This window comes from Pituophis catenifer, unplaced genomic scaffold (genome assembly GCF_029215685.1).
Source record: "Pituophis catenifer annectens isolate HBS135680 unplaced genomic scaffold, rPitCat1.0.hap2 SCAF_4, whole genome shotgun sequence".
NCBI lineage: Eukaryota > Metazoa > Chordata > Lepidosauria > Squamata > Colubridae > Pituophis > Pituophis catenifer.
In genome coordinates this window covers 129,717,836-129,736,382 of record NW_027256884.1, presented here as the reverse complement: position 1 = coordinate 129,736,382, position 18,547 = coordinate 129,717,836, and the positions used below count along the sequence as shown (strand labels likewise).

Here is an 18,547-nt window from a genome sequence, read left to right as displayed (position 1 = left end):
TTCTAACTCTGTTGGAATTCTGTTAAATAGCCATATTTGGAAGGCCTGCAGGGCCAATGAAGGCTGCTGAGGGCACCAGGCTAGAAAGCAGGAATTCTGGTGCTGGAGTGATTCACTTAGCAACCGTAGCAAGAAAGGTGGTAAAACGGGGCAAAACTCGCTTTAACAAAGCCTGTCTCGCTTAGCAACAGAAGTGTTGGGCTCAAATGGTGTCCGTAGGTCGGGGACAACCTGTCATTGGATCCCTTCTTTAAACGTTAACTGGGATAGGAGCTGCCGGACCTACCGACATATGGGTTGCCGTGGTAATCCGAGCTGACGTACATCGCCTGGTGCGAGTCCAGAGGTACCGTTTGGTAGTAGTCGTCGTAAGGATCGTAGAGGTGAACCTGGAACAGAGAAAGGCAGCCCAACGTCAGCGCCTGAGATCCCAAAGCAGCTTGGGTCTCCTTGGGCTGCAGGCACAGAATCACAGAATGGGGAGGGACCTTTGAGGTCATCAAGTCCAACCCTATTCCTCCCACACCTACGCAGGTTTCCCTGCCTACGCCATCCCTGAGAGATGCCTGTCAGCTCTCCAAGATAAACCAACCTGCCTTCCATGGAGGACCTGTCTACTGCACGAGTCAAAAAGAGGGCTGTGAAAATATCTACACACCCCTCGCATCCTGGACAACAACTGTTTCAACTCTGACCCTCAAAACGAGGCTATAGAGCACTGCACACCAGAACAACTAGACACAAGGACAGTTTTTTCCCCAACGCCATCACTCTGCTAAACAAATAATTCCCTCAACACTGTCAAACTATTCACTAAGTCTGCACTACTATTAATCTTCTCATCGTTCCCACCACCCATCTCCTCCCACTTATGACTGTATGACTGTAACTTTGTTCCTTGCATCCTTATGATTTATATTGATATTGTTTCCTAGTATGATTGGATTGCTTATTTTTACCCTATGACTATCATTAAGTGTTGTACCTTGTGATTCTCGATGAACGTATCTTTTCTTTTATGTACACTGAGAGCCTACGCACCAAAGACAAATTCCTTGTGTGTCCAATCACACTTGGCCAATAAAGAATTCTATCTATCTGTCTATCTATCTATCTATCTATCTATCTATGACTATCATTAAGCCTTGTACCTTATGATTCTTGACAAATGTATCTTTTCTTTTATGTACACTGAGAGCCTATGCACCAAAGACAAATTCCTTGTGTGTTCAATCACACTTGGCCAATAAAGAATTCATTCTATCTATCTATCTATCTATCTATCTATCTATCTATCTATCTATCATCCATCTATCTATCTATCTATCTATCTATCTATCTATCTATCTATCTATGACTATCATTAAGTATTGTACCTTATGATTCTTGACAAACGTATCTTTTCTTTTATGTACACTGAGAGCTTAAGCACCAAAGACAAATTCCTTGTGTGTCCAATCAAGAATTCTATTCTATTCTATTCTAAACTAACCTTGCAGACCAAAGACAGAGCAGCTAATGCGACTTTTATTATAAGGTTACAGGAATAAAAATGGAAAAGTTTAAATTCACGTCCCACCTCCCTTCCTTTCTCTTCATAAGAACTAGGGAGAATTAAGCTTGGGATGCTGTCTTAAATTATATTTCTATCCTGGAGTCAGATTTCTCTTCTCTGACCATGGACCTTGGTTGCAGCTCTTCCGCCTTGTCCCTCAAAATCAGGAGGAGGAGGAGGAAGAAGAAAAAGAAGACAATTGTGAGGTCCTTGGTTGTTTTCTTGACATTTCATTATCTGACTAAGTTACATCATCAGTGCTGGAAGGGAGTGGGCTTGCAGCAGTGGTGAAATCCAATTTTTTTTTTTTTACTACCGGTTCTGTGGGTGTGGTGTGGCTTGGTGGCATGGCGGGGGAAGGATACTGCAAAATCTCCATTCCCACCCCACTCCAGGGGAAGGATACTGCAAAATCTCCATTCCCACCCCACTCCAGGGGAAGGATATTGCAAAATCTCCATTCCCACCCTACTCTGGGGCCAGCCAGAGGTGGTATTTGCCAGTTCTCCGAACTGCTCAAAATTTCCGCTACCGGTTCTCCAGAACCTGCTGGATTTCACCCCTGGTTTACAGGGAGGATGAGGATTTGGTGTTCTCTGAACTCGGTGGTTTTCTTGCAGACATTTTATTACCTGACTAGGTTACATCATCAGGGCTAGAAGGGAGTTTTGTGTTTATGAAGAGGAGGACTGTGGGGGTCCTTGGTGCTCTCTGAGCTTGGCTGTTTCTTTGCAGACATTTCTTGGCGCAACTAGGTAACCTAATCAGTTGGGTTTGCTCTCCGTTTACCTCACTCCCTTGTAGCGCTGATGATGTTCCCTAATTGGGTAATGAAACGTCCGCCAGAAAACAACCAAAGAGCACCAAGGACCCCTCATAAATAAAAACTCTGTGCTGGCTTTCCTAGCTGTGAGGAGAGACGTCCATTGTTGCAAGGGAGACACGCTAATGTTTGCATTGTCCAGAGCTAAACGCGGCTCTCTGGGTGATATCAATCAATCAGAACAATCAATCAATCAGAATGGAACTGGAAGGGACCTTGGAGGTCTTCTAGTCCAGCCCCCTGCTCAAGCAGGAGACCCAGTATCATTTCAGACAGGTGTCTGTCAAGTATCTTCTTAAAAGCCCTCCAGTGGTGAAGCACCCACAACTTCTGGTGGCAAGCTGTTCCACTGGTTAATTGTCCTCCTTGTCAGGAAGTTTTTCCTTAATTCTGGGTTGCTTCTCTCCTTGATGAGTTTCCTTTGGTTGCTTCTTGTCTTGTCTTCTGGTGCTTTGGAGAATAAGTGGAGCCCCTCGTCTTTGTGGCAGCCCCTCATATATTGGAAGACTGCAATCATGTCACTCCTGGCCATTGTTATGCAGGAACAGTGCCAAGCCCACCTGGAGGGCCCCCAAAACTGATGGCGAGAGAAACAGAAAACCGGCAACCTCCGATCCCCGCAGGGACTCATAGCTGGCCGCCCAATTTTTGTTTTTCTTTTCGTTCCGACGTCTCTGGCTCTTTACAGAATCGATCCAGCCTTTAAAACGTTTCTGCAGCCTCCCAAGAATTGCACTTATCGATCAGCAGTCGGACGAAGCCGAAAAGCGGAAAGTGACTCGGCAAAATTCACAGGTTGGCTGGGGAAATTTGAGAGACGACGTTCTCACGGCTTAAAAAGTTGCTCCGGCTGAGAAATGCTGAGTTGCTCAACCTTATTTATTTATTTATTTATTTTATTATTTATTAATCAAATTTCTATACCGCCCTACTCCCGAAGGACTCAGGGCGGTGAACAGCCAAGATAAAATACAGATAATACAAATATTAAAAATCCCTTAAAATTATCAAATATTTTGGCCGAAACACAAATTAAAACACCCAATTTATAAAATCACGAATTAAAAAATTTAAAAGAGGAGAGTTAGGCCAGCCTATATAACCTTGAGGTTTTCTGGCCAACGTTTCTCCCATCTGCCTTCCCCTGGATGCTTTCCCAGTTTCTCAATCCGGGGTGCCACTTTTGGACCTCCTTTCTGGCCTCCCATGCAGGCCTTAACCAGGTCCACCACTGCCTAGTCAACGACTAGAACTACCGTAGCAAATTAATTCGGTTGATCTGAGAACGACTTTCAGTAAAACCTCATTCCCCTCTAGCACTGATGAGGTTCCCTAGTTGGGTCATGAAATGTCTGCAAACAAAAGAAACAAGCTCAGAGAGCACCAAGGACCCCACAGTCCTTTCCATCCTCCTCCTCCTCCTCCTCTTTTCCACAAATGTTCCCACTTCTTTTTAGCACTGATGATGTAACCTAGTTGGGTCAGGAAACGTCTACAAGAAAACAACCAAACTCGGAGAGCACCAAGGACCCCACAGTTCAACCCTGAGCTACTCGCAATATTCTCTTCTATCAGCGCATTCAGTAATTTTCAGCTACCCAACCCCACCTTTAAGAAAAGGCCACAAAGGAAACTCACCTGCGTTGCTTTAGCTTCCAAAATGGCCATCTTCCAGGCTCTGCGGACAGAAACAGAAAAATCAGCTAAGCTCACTTGTCTCTGCCGGAGGGAAAGTGATGGATTTACCCCCCCCCCCCCACTCATATTTTTTTTATTTATTTTATTTTATTTCGAATTTATATACCGCACCTTCTCCCGAGGGACTCAGGGCGGTGTACAGCCAGCTAAAAACATACAATACAAACATTAAAAACAATTACAAGGATATATATTAATTTGGCCCCAATTTAAAATGACAAACCAGTTAAAAATGTTTTTTTAAAAAATGTTATGTTAAGCCAGCCCGGCTTGCGGGAAAAAGAAAGTTTTAAGGGCACGGCGGAAGGCAGTTCCTTTCCTACCATTCCCTTCAAGAATAAACTATGGAAATCTTGCAAGTTCCAAGATCGGCAACCGTCTCACATTTATGACGATCGCAGTGTCCCGGGATCACGTGATCCCCTTTTCACGACCTTCTAACTTCCAAAGGGAAGCCAGATTCGATTAATAACCGTATTCCTAATTTAACAACCGCAGTGGATTCCCTTAACCATCGTGGCAAGGAAGGTCCGTAAAATGAGGCGAAATTCTCTTTTAAAAACAGTCTCCCTTAGCAACAGAAAATTGGTGTGATCGTAAGTCGAGGACTTCCTATATTTTGGAGCAGTGTTTTTCTCACCGTTGGCAATTTGAAGAAGTGAGGACGTCAAACACCCCCCCCCCCCAGAATTCCCCAGCCAGCATAGCATAATGTAGCTTCAATAGCATAGCTGGCTGGAGAATTCTGGGAGTCGACGTCCATGCATCTTCAATCCGCCGAGGTTGACAAAACACTGGTATAGAGTCTCCTGCTTGAGCAGGGGGTTGGACTAGATGACCTCCAAGGTCCCTTCCAGCCGTAGGATTCTACGTAAGACTTGTCCAGGGCACCAGCTTTTCTATGGGTGGAATCCGTGAGGGCCTCACCAGCAAGAATCTTGAGCTGGTGAAGCTCTGCATCAGGGTTGAAAGCGTTCCTCCAACAGATAACAGATTAACAGAGTTGGGAGGGACCTTGTAGGTCATCTAGTCCAACCCTCCGCCCAAGCAGGAGACCCTCCTACAGCATTTCTGACAAATGGTAGTCCAGTCTCTTCTTGAAAGCCTCCAGGGATGAAGCTCCCACAACTTCCGAAGGCAACTTCTGTTCCATGGGTTGATTGTTCTCACTGTCAGGAAATTTCTCCTTATTTCCAGGTTGAATCTCTCCTTGTTCAGTTTCCATCCATTCTTCCTTGTCTGGCCTTCGGGTGCCTTGGAAAATAGTTCGACCCCCTTCCTCCTCTCTGTGGCAGCCCCTCAAATATTGGAAGATGCTCTCCTGTCTCCCCTGGTCCTTTTCTTCACTGGATTAGCCAAGCCCAGTTCCTGCAACCGTTCATTGTATGTTTTAGCCTCCAGTCCCTTCATCATCCTGGTTGCTCTTCTCTGCACTTTTTCTAGAGTCTCAACATCTTTTTTACAGTGTGGGGACCAAAACTGGATGCATTACTCTAGGTGTGGTCTTACTAAGGCTTTATAAAATGCTTCTCCAAACGGGAGGTGAGAAGGTAAAGACCTTCCTGTCAACTTTTGCTCATCTCGGTGACATCCATCGCTGGGAGCTCTCCTAGAGGGAGATTATCTTAATCCTGGCTCCACCGTGACCTCAAGGTCACCCGAGGCTTTCAAATCACCTTGAGTCCTAGGTCTAAGCAGGATTAGCCGAGATGTCATCCTCCTGCCACCTCCGGTTAGTCCTGGAGGGTGATCAGCGTGCCAAGATCTCTATTGCTGCAGAGATTGTCTGATGCAGTCAAGAAGCTCAGGAGGGGCTCATTTGAAGTCATCCCCTCCTGTGCTTTTTGTCAGCTTTCCCAGGTATTTCTTTTTTAGGTATCATATGGCACATTCACATCATATAGGGAAAATAGGGTGGATCGATTCTCCAAAGCACCTGAGGGCAGGACAAGAAGCAACGGGTGGAAACTAAGCAAGGAGAGAAGCAACTTAGAACTAAGGATGAATTTCCTGACAGTGAGAACAATTAATCAGTGGAACAACTTGCCTCTAGAAGTTGTGAATGCTCCAACACTGGAAGTTTTAAAGAAGAGATTGGACAACCATTTGTCTGAAGTGGTGTAGGGTTTCCTGCCTAAATGGGGTTGGACTAGAAGATCTCCAAGGTCCCTTCCAACTCTGTTATATTTCAGTAAAATATAAAACATAGAACATAAAATCGGAAATCTTAGTCAGAAGATGACGAACGTATATCTGAGTTGCAAATACACGTAGTCCTCGGCTTACGACCACAATTGAGTCTAAAATTTGTGTGGTTAAATGAAACAGTTAAGTGAATTTCATCCATTTTATCATCTCCGTTGCTACAGATGTTAAGTGAATCACAGTGAATTGTTAAGTTAGTAACGCAGCTGTTAAATGAATCCGAGTTTCCCCATTGACTTTGCTTATTAGAAGGTCGCAACAGGGGATCACATGACCCTGGGACACAGCAACTGTCATAAATATGAGTCAATTGCCGAGCGTCTGAATTTTGATTCCGTGACCATCAGGATGCTGCAATGGTTGTAAGTGTGGAAAACGGTCATAAGTCACTTTTTTTCAGTGACGTTGTAACTTTGAACTGTGACTAAATGAACTGTTGTACGTCAAGGATTACCTGTGCAGGTAGTCCTCGACGTATGACCATAATTGAGCCCAGAATTTCTGTTGCTAAGTGAGACATTTGTTTAAGTGCCAAGTTTGAAAAACCCTGCACTAAATTAGGGTTTGCTTTGACCACGGATTGCTAAAGGAGCCCACACTGGCAGGGATCCCATGCCACGCTAAATAAACACCCAGGCCTTTGAATATATTATTGTTCCTGTTCCTCTTATTTCAAGTCGTTCTCAACTTACAGCCATTCGTTTAGCGACCGTTGGAAGTTACAACTGCACTTAAAACAGCAATTGATCACAATTTTTCACACTTAATGACCGTTGTACCATTCCCCACAGTCACATGATCAAAATTTGGGATGTTTGGCGACTGGCATCCATTTATGACATTGGCAGTGACCCCGGGATCATGTGATGGGACCTTCCAGCAAGCAAAGTCAATTAAATAACCGTCTTACCAATTTAACAACTTTGTTGATTCACTTAACAACTGAGGCAAGAAAGGTCATAGAAAAGGGGGCAAAACTCACTTAGCAGCTGTCTTGCTTGGCAACAGAAAATTTGGGGTCAATTGTGGACATCCGTGGAGGGCTAGCTGCAATGATTCTTTTAAAAGTTTTCATATTTTCCAATCTGAGAGTCACACCATTCTGCAAAGAGTCCCACTCCAGCCCTTAATCCTCTCTCCATCCTTTTAGCTTTACCTTTTAAAGGTTCCCCTCGCATGTATGTGCTACTCGTTCCTGACTCTAGGGGGCGGTGCTCCTCTCCGTTTCAAAGCCGAAGAGCCAGCGCTGTCCGAAGACGTCTCCGTGGTCATGTGGCCGGCATGACTCAACGCCAAAGGCGCATGGAACGCTGTTCCCTTCCCACCAAAGGTGGTCCCTATTTTTCTACTTGCATTTTTTTTAACATGCTTTCGAACTGCTAGATTGGCAGAAGGTGGGACAAGTCACGGGAGCTCACCCTGTTACGTGGCACCGGGATTCGAACCACTGAACTGCCGACCTTTCGATCGACAAGCTCAGCGTCTTCGCCACTGAGCATCCCTTTAGGAGAGGTCTAGTCTGAATACCTTCCCTATACCTTTTCCAGAAACCTACGACACAGCACAGTCACTCTGTGATAGATAATTTCCAGCTTGGATAAAACCAGAAATCGGGGAACTCAAAAGGCTCTGGTTTGTAATCATAACCCCAAACAATGAGATGGAAATTTTACAAGAGCGCCAGTGTCTTCCCTACAGAGAGCTTTGTGTTTCCCAACAGGAGCTCCCAAAAGGTGCAGTCGGCGTAAACAACCAAAATAAATAAATAACATTAAAACAAAGGAACCAAACAACCGGTGCCTTGAACCGCTGGATGGACCATCAGTGATAGTAGTGATGGCTTCAGAAATGATTGTCAAAGTGATACAATTGAAACTCTGTCCGTCACAAAAAGGGGGTCAGGCTCGTGGCTGCCATCTTGATTTTTCTGACCCCCACCTTGAGGACCCACAACTTACAACGCATCGTCTTCGCTCTCCGCACAGAGCATGGTCTTGGGGCCGTCCCTTTGCACGACGCATATCAGGCACTCCCGAGTTTTCCCTTCCGGAGGCTGGATATCTATAAAGACAGGAGAGGAGACATAAAACTGAGAGCCGGCCAGGTGGTTTTCTTCCTATTTCCATCCCAAGTTTCTAGACCTCAAGATCTTGAGCTTGGATTCGCTCCGGGGTGTCGTGTTAACGGGACTTTTCCCCTAGCCCTGTCTGCTCTTCATTAAAGCTGGGTGGGAAATACTGATCAAAACATGTCATAATATTATTACGAATGGGGTTTTTTTCATCACTGCGCCTGGGATCAACATCGGATTACAACGAGGAGTGGGCTGCTGGGGGTTCGCTGGGAGAACCTCTAGCTAAGATTCTGTGCAGTTTGGAGAATCCCCAAATCCCACTCCTGGCTGGCCCTGCCCAGCCCATCCTGCCCCAGCCCACCCTTACCTGGGATGCAGGTATGTGCAGGGCGCACACGGAGGCTTGGGGAAGGCGAAAAACGGGCCTACCGGAAGTTTGGGAAGGCCGGAAACGGGCCTCCAGAGCCTGGGGTGGCCATTTTCGTCCTCCCGGATGCTTGAGAAAAGCCTCCAGAGCCTGGGGAGGACAAAAACACTCCCCCGGCGTGGTGCAAGAGGCCAATTAGGCCACACCCACCATGGCCACGCCCACCCAGCAACCAGGCAGAGAACCCCTTGCTAAAATTTATGAAGCCCACCCCTGATTACAACAATCTCAAAATTAATCAGGCATAATTATCGCACTTGTCCCCACTAAAAGCCGTGGGAAACACACCCTGTGTGCTATAAATATGAGTCTGTTGCCAAGCATTTGAATTTTTGATCGTTTGGGAGGGTCTGCAGGTCAGCATTATAATGGATCTCTTCCAGAAAGGCATAACCAGGCTTAGGACCTGGTTATTTACGGGACCGCCTACTACCACAAGCAGCCTCCCACTGGCCGGTACGCTCTCATAGAGAGGGGCTCCTCCGGGTGCCGTCAGCCAAACAATGTTGACTGGCGGCCCCCAGGGGGAGGGCCTTCTCTGTGGGGGCACCCACTATCTAGAACGAGCTCCCCCCGGAGATACGGAGGATCCCGGATCTGCGCACTTTCCGCCGTGCTCTTAAGATCCTCCTATTCCAGCAAGCCGGCCTGGCCTAATTTTCTCCCCTGTTTTAAAATTCTTTTAAATCAAAATTTTAATCTGTTTTAAATTATTGGGATTTTTAATTGCCCCGGGCTAAATTATTTAATCTGGTTTTAATTATGTTTCTAACTTTTGTATCTATGTATTTTATTTTTTTGTGCCTGTTCACCGCCCTGAGTCCTTCGGGAGTAGGGCGGTATATAAATTTAATAAAAACAAAAAAATTTGGGGGAAGGGAGGGAAATCAGGCACCCCAAAACATTGCAAACTGCTGGCTGGGGAATTCTGAGAGTTGAAGCCCACACAGTTTCAAGTTGCTGAGATTGAGAAACATCAGGTTGTTCAGATGAAGAGAGTTGGAAGGGACCTTGGAGGTCATCAAATCCAACCCCCCACCCCGCCCGTCCAAGCAGACACCATTTCTGACAGATGGCAGTCCAGTATCATCTTGAAAGCCTCCAGGGATGAAGCTCTCACAACTTCCGAAGGCAACTTCTCTTCCATGGGTTGATTGTTCTCACTGTCAGGAAATTTCTCCTTATTTCCAGGTTGCTTCTTTCCTTAATTAGTTTTCACACATTGCTTCTTGTCCTGCCCTCAGGTGCTTTGGAGAATAGCTTGACTCCCTCTTCTTTGGGGCAGCCCCTGAGATATTGGAAGACTGCTATCACGTCTCCCCTAGTCCTTCTTTTCATCAAACTAGACATACCCAGTTCCTGCAACCGTTCATCGTATGTTTAAGTCTCCAGTCCCCTAAATCATCCTGTTTGCTCTTCTCTGCAGTTTTTCTAGAGTCTCAACATCTTTTTTATAGTGTGGTGACCATAACTGAAGGCAGGATTCTAGGTGTGGCCTTACTAAGGCTTTACACAGTTCATTAGAGTTCTTTATTTTTCTTCGTATTAGATTGAATATACAGGTAGTCTTCAGCTAACAACTACAATTGAGCCCCAAAATTCTGCTGTTAAGCAAGACAGTTGGTGGGTTTTGCCCTATTTTACGACATTTCTTGTTGTTAAACGAATCTGGCTTCCCCATTGACTTTGCCAGTCAGAATAATGTCAATGATGTAGGAATAGTACAGGGTCAGCTATATGAACACTGAAGGACCCTCTTTATTCACATTGTTATAAGAAAGAAATGTGCTTGTTTAGTGATTACACTAAGTTAGCTAAATTCCATTCTTGGTGATATATATCTTCTGAGGGGCCTAGCTGTCAAGGATGCAAGGACATCCATATGAAACAAAAAGTTACTTATTATCCAAAAAAGTCATGAATCTACGCATCAGCAATCACAGAACTGAGGAAGGTTGTTTAGCTAAAATAATCTTATGAACTAGAAAATAATGAAGGAATTTAGTAATTAGAAAGTGTCCATTATCATGTAACAAATGTATGTTAACCATATATGGAAAACTGCTGTGCTCGCAAAATCCTTCGTCTTGGAGATGTATAAAAGCAGTTGTATCAGAGCTCTTCTGGGTTCAGAATTGCAGATACAATTCTGGTTCTGAAACTGCGCAATAAAACTGTCTCTGGCTGACCCAGGAATGTTGTTTGGTCCCATCATTCCATAACAAGAAGGTCGCAAAATGTGACCCCGGGACACTGCAGCTGTCATAAATACAAGTCAGTTGCCAAGCATTTGAATTTCGATCACAGGACGCTGGGGACACTGCAACGGTCGTAAGGGTTAAAAAAAAATAACTGGTCATGTCACTTTTTTCAGTGCACTAAATGAACTGTTTGTAAGTCAAGGACTACCTGCAGTTTTAAAAATAAAGGCTGCCAATGTTGTACGTGGGTGTGTTTTGAAAACAAAGAACGCCTTCCCGGAGGAACTGCTGCTGGCCGAATGTCTCTAAAGCCGTCCTCGTTGTCTGTCACAACCCAAGAGAGGCACCGCGTAATTAGGACCTCGGGGAAGAGTTGTCGAAACAACTCTTGAGTTGTCAGGAGCCACAGCGAAACAAACAGCGCGAGATTAGTAGGACGCATTGGCGGATGCCCCCGGAGGGACACACCACAAAATTCAAACAAGAGATGTCACGCTGACCCCAGAGGACCAAAACTTTAGTCCGTATGGTACACGCAACACGAAGGTTTGTTGCCTCCTAGGAAAAGGTCCCAGGATGTTCGTTCAGAGAGTCTGGCAAACAAATGAAGACGTGAGCTCTTTCCAAAATCCAGACGCTTGAAGATCTGGCAGGAGGGCGCCTGGGATGGTTTTCAGGAACGACCTTGGAAGTCAGGAGGAAGAGCTGCAGGCTAGACCACAGTCAGAGAAGAGGCAGCTGAGCCTGCATCAGAAATGGAGGTCTGGCAAAAAAGGGACTCTCCCTAATGTCTTTAGCTTTTAAATAGGCTGTACACCGCCCTGAGTCCTTCGGGAGAAGGGCGGCATAGAAATAAAATTATTATTATTATTATTATTATTATTATTATAAAAATGTACTGTATTTTTCAGAGTATAAGATGCACTTTTTCCCGCCCCTAAAAGAAGGTGAAAATTTGCGTGCGTCTTATACATCGAATGTAGTCAAAATCACGAGGCACGGAGGCGGTGATGTTCTGTGGCAATCCCTGCAGCCTGGAACAGCTGATTGGGGATATTCCGGGAGGCGGATCCACCTGCCAATCAGCTGTTTGTGCTGAAGCAGGTTTGCAATAATGTGCTGAATCTGACTTGGCTGTTTGCTATTTGCTGCGAGGACTCAGAGTTTGCAGCAGCAATCACATCCAGAAAGCACACACAAGTAACTGATTCAGCAGGATTCAATAACTTCTCTTTATGTATAATATAACACACGAAGTAAATATACAATACCAAAAGCAGGTTTTCCAACGTGGTAGTAAATACCAGCAAAACGCAAGCAGAGGAGAGGAGTTTCAGTTTCAGTTTTGAGCAGCAGACTAGTTTAGAGCTCAGCACAGACTCAGAGCTACAGAGCTAAGCCACGCCCAGGCTCCTTGCTGTCTCCTTCCTCGTTGCTCACACAGCAACTACTGTTTCAGTTTCCAAACAGCCCTCAACTCTCTCACACACTGACAGGACGCTAGCCAGATGAATACCGATGGATGCTGGTAGGCAGAGGCAGAATTTTTTTTTTCTTATTTTCCTCCCAAAAAACTAAGGTGCGTCTTATATTCCGGAGCATCTTATACTCCGAAAAACACAGTACTTTTAAATATACTCTCCAAAATATCCTAAGTAAACCAAAAGACCTCGTAAAAAAATACAGAGTTCATCTACAACAGCGGCCACCAACCTCTTAGACACCAGAGACCGGTTCCGTGGAAAAACATTATTTTACGGACTGGGGGACGCATGGTTTCACACGCTACTTGGATGACACACATGTGCTGATGAAGCTTCACTCGCTTGCAAGGATTGGTTCTTAATGGGCCACGGACTAGGACCTCTCCACAACCTGGGAATTGGGGATCCCTGATATAAAAAAATGTGCCAACAACCTTGGATTTCAACCTTTGCTGTTATAGAAGCCAGGAAACAGCTGGATCTATTTTTTTCTTCTTGTTGTTCCAGAACTGTCAATTTTAAAATCTCAACTGAAACTGCACAGGGTGGTCAAAGGAAAGAAATAAATCTGCCTCCCGACAGAAGGACTCCCTCAAATAAGTCCTGCCTTACAACAACCGTCACCGGCTGCATCACACACCCATGCCAATAAAATCCAACCAGAAATTGGGAGGATCTGTTTGCAAATCTCTCAAGCAAGGCTGGGAAATGGGTCCCCAGCACATGAACCGAACAGATGGCTAGAGAAGATGGTTCCAAGGCCACTTTCCTGGATAAGATCCAGAATATCTCTATATATCTATATATTTGCAGACGAAATCCAGCAGGGACCATTACTTCCTGCAAAGTCTTTTCAGCTCGAATGCCCATCAGGCAGCAAAGCGAGATGAACACATGGCTAGGAGGTGATTGAACGGTGCCCATCAATATCTTGGAATTGACACACACATAGAGTAGAGTAGAGTAGAGTAGAGTAGAGTAGAGTAGAGTAGAGTAGAGTAGAGTAGAGTAGAGTAGAATAGAATAGAATAGAATAGAATAGAATAGAATAGAATAGAATAGAATAGAATAGAATAGAATAGAATAGAATAGAATAGAATTCTTTATTGACCAAGTGTGATTGGACACACAAGGAATTTGTCTTGGTGGATACGCTCTCGGAGTACATAAAAGATACATTCATCCAGAATCATAAGGTACAACACTTAATGATGGTCATAGGGAACAAATGGAATATTTGTTCCCTATGACCATGGAATATTGCATTCAGTTTTGGTCGCCACGATATAAAAAAGATATGGAGACTCTAGAAAAAGTGCAGAGAAGAGCAACAAAGAGGATGAGGGGACTGGAGGCTTAAAACATATGAAGAACGGTTGCAGGAACTGGGTATGTCTAGTTTAATGAAAAGAAGGACTAGGGGAGACATGCTAGCAGTCTTCCAATATCTCAGGGGCTGCCCCAAAGAAGAGGGAGTCAAGCTATTCTCCAAAGCACCAGAAGACAAGACAAGAAGCAACGGGTGGAAACTAATCAAGGAGAGAAGCAACTTAGAACTAAGGAGAAATTTCCTGACAGTTAGAACAATTAATCAGTGGAACGACTTGCCTCCAGAAGTTGTGAATGCTCCAACATTGGAAATTTTTAAGAAGAGATTAGATAACCATCTGTCTGAAGTGGTGTAGGGTTTCCTGCCTGGGCAGGGGGTTGGACTAGAAGACCTCCAAGGCCCCTTCCAACTCTGTTATTCTATTCTGTTCTATTCTAAATAAGCAATCAAATCATATTAGGAAACAGTCAATATAAATTGTAAGGATACCAGCAAGAAGGTTACAGTCATACAGTCATAAGTGGGAGGAGATGGGTGATAGGAACGATGAGAAGATTAATTGTAATGCAGACTTAGTGAATAGCTTGACAGTGTTGAGGAAATTATTTGTTTAGCAGAGTGATGGCGTTCGGGAAAAAACTGTCCTTGTGTCTAGTTGTTCTGGTGTGCAGTGCTCTAGAGCCTCGTTTTGAAGGTAGGAGTTGAAACAATTTATGTCCAGGATGTGAAAGGTCTGTAGATATTTTCACAGCCTTCTTTTGGACTCATGCAGTAGACAGGTCCTCCATGGAAGGCAGGTTGGTAGCAATTGCTTTTTCTGCAGTTCTAATTCTCCTCTGAAGCCTGCGTCTGTCTTGTGGGTTGCAGAACCAAACCAGACAGCTATAGAGGTTCACAAACATACAAAACGAAGGAAGCAAAAATTAGCTGGAGGCTGGTAGACAACCGGCCACTGTTCCTTTAGCACTGCTGGCAGTTTGTGTTGGTGTCAAATGAAAGAATCTTCTATTTTGACTTGCTGTGTCCTTCCATTGTGTCGGAAGGGGACATTTGGGGTGATTTCAGCCCCGCACTGCCAGGACCAGAAAAGAAAAGAATGAAAACCTTTCCATCACAATGATGGTGCCCCCGTCAATGGAGGTTTTTAACAAGACACTGGACAAGTATTTTTCTGGAATGTTATAGGGTCTCTTGCCTGAGAAGGGGGTTGGACTAGAAGACCTCCAAGGTCCCTTCCAACTCTGTTATTATTCTGTTATCAAATAAGAAACGGAGTGGGTTGCTTCAGAGCAGCGGTGGGTTTCACATATTCTTACCACTGGTTTGCCGTATGCGCGCACCTTCGCTTCGCACATGTGCGCGCCTTCTGCAGATGTGCCTGGCCTTCCGCGCATGTGTTTTGCTCATGCACGCGCCTTCCGTGCATGCGCCCGGCCTCAAAATCGTGGCTAAATAGGACGTCTTTACGTCGGAGCGGGTGAGTGAGCCCACCTGCAATCTCCGCTACCAGTTCGCCCGAATTGGTACAAACCGGCTGAAACCACCACTGCTTCAGAGCCTCCAAGGGTACTCCAAGTAGTTGGGATGGGGGCCAGGTTGAGCAACTCAAATCATCATTTACTAATATTAATAATTATTAGATTTATAAGGCCGACCAATCAAAAAGGCTCTAGGTCAGGTGTAGGCAATCTGCAGCTCCGGAGCTGCATGCGGCTCTTTGGGCCCTCTGCTGTGGCTGCCTGGCCTGAGAAAATTACGGCGACGGCAGGGGGGATGGAGAAGCGGCCCAGGGCAGAGACAGAGAGATAGGGAGAGAAAGTGGGGAGAGAGGGAGGGAGTGGGAGAGAGAGATATGTCAAAAGGGTTTTGTGGTTCCCGGTGTTTTTTAACAACCGGTTCTCTGCCCTATTGACCAGCTGGGTAGGCGTGGCTAGGGGGTGTCATGTGACTGGTAGAAGTGAGTGACATTGAGTTGGCCACGCCCACCCAGATTTTGTGGCTCCCGGTGTTTTCTTTTCTGTGGGGAAATGGGTCCAAATGGCTCTTTGAGTATTTAAGGTTGCAGACCTCTGATCTAGAATGATGTAGGGTTTACTGCTTGAGCAGGAGGTTGGACTAGATGACCTTTAAGGTCCCCTTCCAACTCTGGTGTTCTGTTATTGGGTATGTCTAGTTTAATGAAAAGAAGGACTAGGAGGTGACATGCTAGCAGTCTTCCAATATTTGAGGGGCTGCCCCAAAGAAGTGAGGGTTCCAGGATTATTTGTATGTTTGAAATTTAGATAAGTAAGTTTTAAAGAAAAGAAAATGGAAGAACTGTTTTGTCAGGGAAGTGCACGGCAGGTGTGCTAATGAAGTTCAGAGACACTGACACCAACTAATAGTTTTATACAGTAGAAATAAATATATGTTATAACTATATATACAGCAAACGAGATGCTCAGGCTAACAGGAACATCGTGAGGTAAATCAACACAGCGGGAACATCATGAGGTAAAGAGAGCAAACCGAAGGAAAAAAAGGCGGGAAAAAAGGGAACCTCCCCCTCCACACCCACACCAACCAATCACGGCGCAGTTTGCCTCACCCAGGAGCCAGCCCTCTCCAATCAATCAAATACAAACACCCCACCTCCAGCTACCAAATTTAAATATCTTTGCATGTATCCTTCTTTGGTGGTCTCCAAGAAGTTCCCACAGCCTTGAGGACTAGAAACTTAGTTTAAGAACAAAGGATGGGCTTTCAGTTCGGTGTTGGTGAAAAAAGATCCATCTGGCGACCCCAAGCCTACTCACCCCGGCATTCGCGGCCCGTCCTGACGTCTCGGCAGTTGGATCTGATGTTAATTCTTCCGTCCATTTCACGGCCGGTATCATCCTGGTAGTAGACGAGGCTGCCGTCCGCCCACAGCACAAACCAGTTCCTTTTCCAGCGTCGCAGAATAGAACCTGCACAGGGTTCATTCGAGAAAGTTTTTTTTAAGAAAAATGGGAAAAAAGTACAGCAGTCCTCGACTTATAACCGTTCATTTAGTGACCAAAGTTACAACGGCACTGAAAAAAGTGACGTACGACCTTTTTTCACACGTATGACCATTGCAGCCTCCCCATGATCATGTGATCAAAATTAGGATGCAACTGACTCATATTTATGACGGTTGCACCGTCCTGGATTCACGTGATCTCCTTTTGCGACCTTCTGACAAGCAAAGTCAACGGGGAAGCCAGATTCACTTAACAACCGTGTTACTAACTTAACAACTGCAGCGATTCTCTTCATATCTGTGGCAAGAAAGGCTGTAAAATGAGGCAAAACTCACTTAACAGCTGTTTCGGCAACAGAAATTTTTCCCTTCCAATGTGGTCATAACTCGAGGACTACTTGTAGAATGGTTTGTGGCTTTCCTGCCCGCAAAAATCCGTCCCTGTTTTTTTCTTTATGGAGTTCTAAACATGCTAAAAAAATAAAATTATCACTTAGCAATCCACAGATTCTTAAATTTCCACCAGGGAAAAAAATATAAAATGAATAAATCATTCACCAAAACACCAGCGGATTTCTGTTTTTCCCGTTTTATTATTATCCATTTGTTATACACACGCACATACACAGTGTGAAAACAGTCAAATATCATTTTTCTCAATGCCACTGTAACTTCAAATGGTCACTAAACGAATGGTTGTAAGTCAAGGACTACCTGTATATCGGAGAGTGAGATGGGCCGTTTCTAAATCTGATCAATAAAAAAGTTTATTATTATTATTATTAATAATAATCATATTTCTATGCCGCCCACTTTCTGAGGACTCTGGGCGGCTTACACCAAAGACAGTATATACTAAATAGCATATTGCCCCCCAACAATCCGGGTCCTCATTTTACCCACCTCGGAAGGATGGAAGGCTGAGTCAACCTCGAGCCTGGTGAGATTTGATCCGCTGATCTGCTGAACTAGCAGTCAGCTGAAGTAGCTGCAGTACTGCACCCTAACCACTGCGCCACCTCGGCTCTTATTTTTTCGACAATACAGGTGGTCCTCGGCTTACGACCACAATTGAGTCCAAAATTTCTGTTGTTCAGTGAGACATTTGTAATGGGAGCGTTGCCTGATTTTAACGACCTTTCTTGCCACAGTTGTTAAGTGAATCATTGCAGTGGTTAAGTTAGTATCACAGTTGTTAAGTGAATCTGCCTTCCTCATTGGCTTTGCTTGTCAGGCGGTCGCAAAAAGGGGATCACGTGACCCCGGGGATACTGCAATGGTCATAAATATGAATCAGATGCCAAGCGTCTGAATTTTGATCGTTTTATATAGAAATTTATTTAGAAATTTTATTTAGAAATTTTGTGACCATGGGGACGCCACAAAGGTTATAGCTGTGAAAAATGATCATAAGTCACATTTTTCAGCGCCGTTGTGACTTCAAATAGTCACTAAATGAACTGCTGTAAGTTGAGGATTTCCTGTAAGGACTGACTGTAATGCACCATTATATAAAAGGGGAATTCTTCCGACCTTGCAGACTAAGCTTTACATCTACACGCTTGTAAATAAACCTTTTCCCGGCATATAGGTTATTATCCTTCAATGCTTTAAGCACTTTAAAAGCTTGGACAGGGTGAGTCAGACTGTAGTTCTTGCTCTGAGTAATCACACCGACACGATTCCAAAGGAGCTTAATTATTCTCCTTCGGTACAATTTATCATTATTATATTCTGTCATTTCCTATTTGGATTTAGGAAGCCTCC

At 44.7% G+C, this 18,547-nt stretch overlaps 1 protein-coding gene across 3 annotated transcripts in view; it reads right to left on the bottom strand.

Moving 5' to 3' along the window:
* PLEKHB1 (pleckstrin homology domain containing B1) overlaps nucleotides 1-18,547 on the bottom strand; it is a 28,326-nt gene that overhangs the window by 3,656 nt on the left and 6,123 nt on the right. For 2 of the 3 annotated variants that reach the window (XM_070943012.1, XM_070943011.1), the window contains 4 exons: nucleotides 16,593-16,745; nucleotides 8,240-8,342; nucleotides 4,017-4,056; nucleotides 287-389 (listed from right to left, as the gene is read on the bottom strand). In XM_070943012.1, the coding sequence (XP_070799113.1) occupies nucleotides 287-389; nucleotides 4,017-4,056; nucleotides 8,240-8,342; nucleotides 16,593-16,745 (399 nt within the window). The remainder of the gene's footprint in view (nucleotides 1-286; nucleotides 390-4,016; nucleotides 4,057-8,239; nucleotides 8,343-16,592; nucleotides 16,746-18,547) is intronic. The other variant, XM_070943013.1, reaches the window with a different exon arrangement.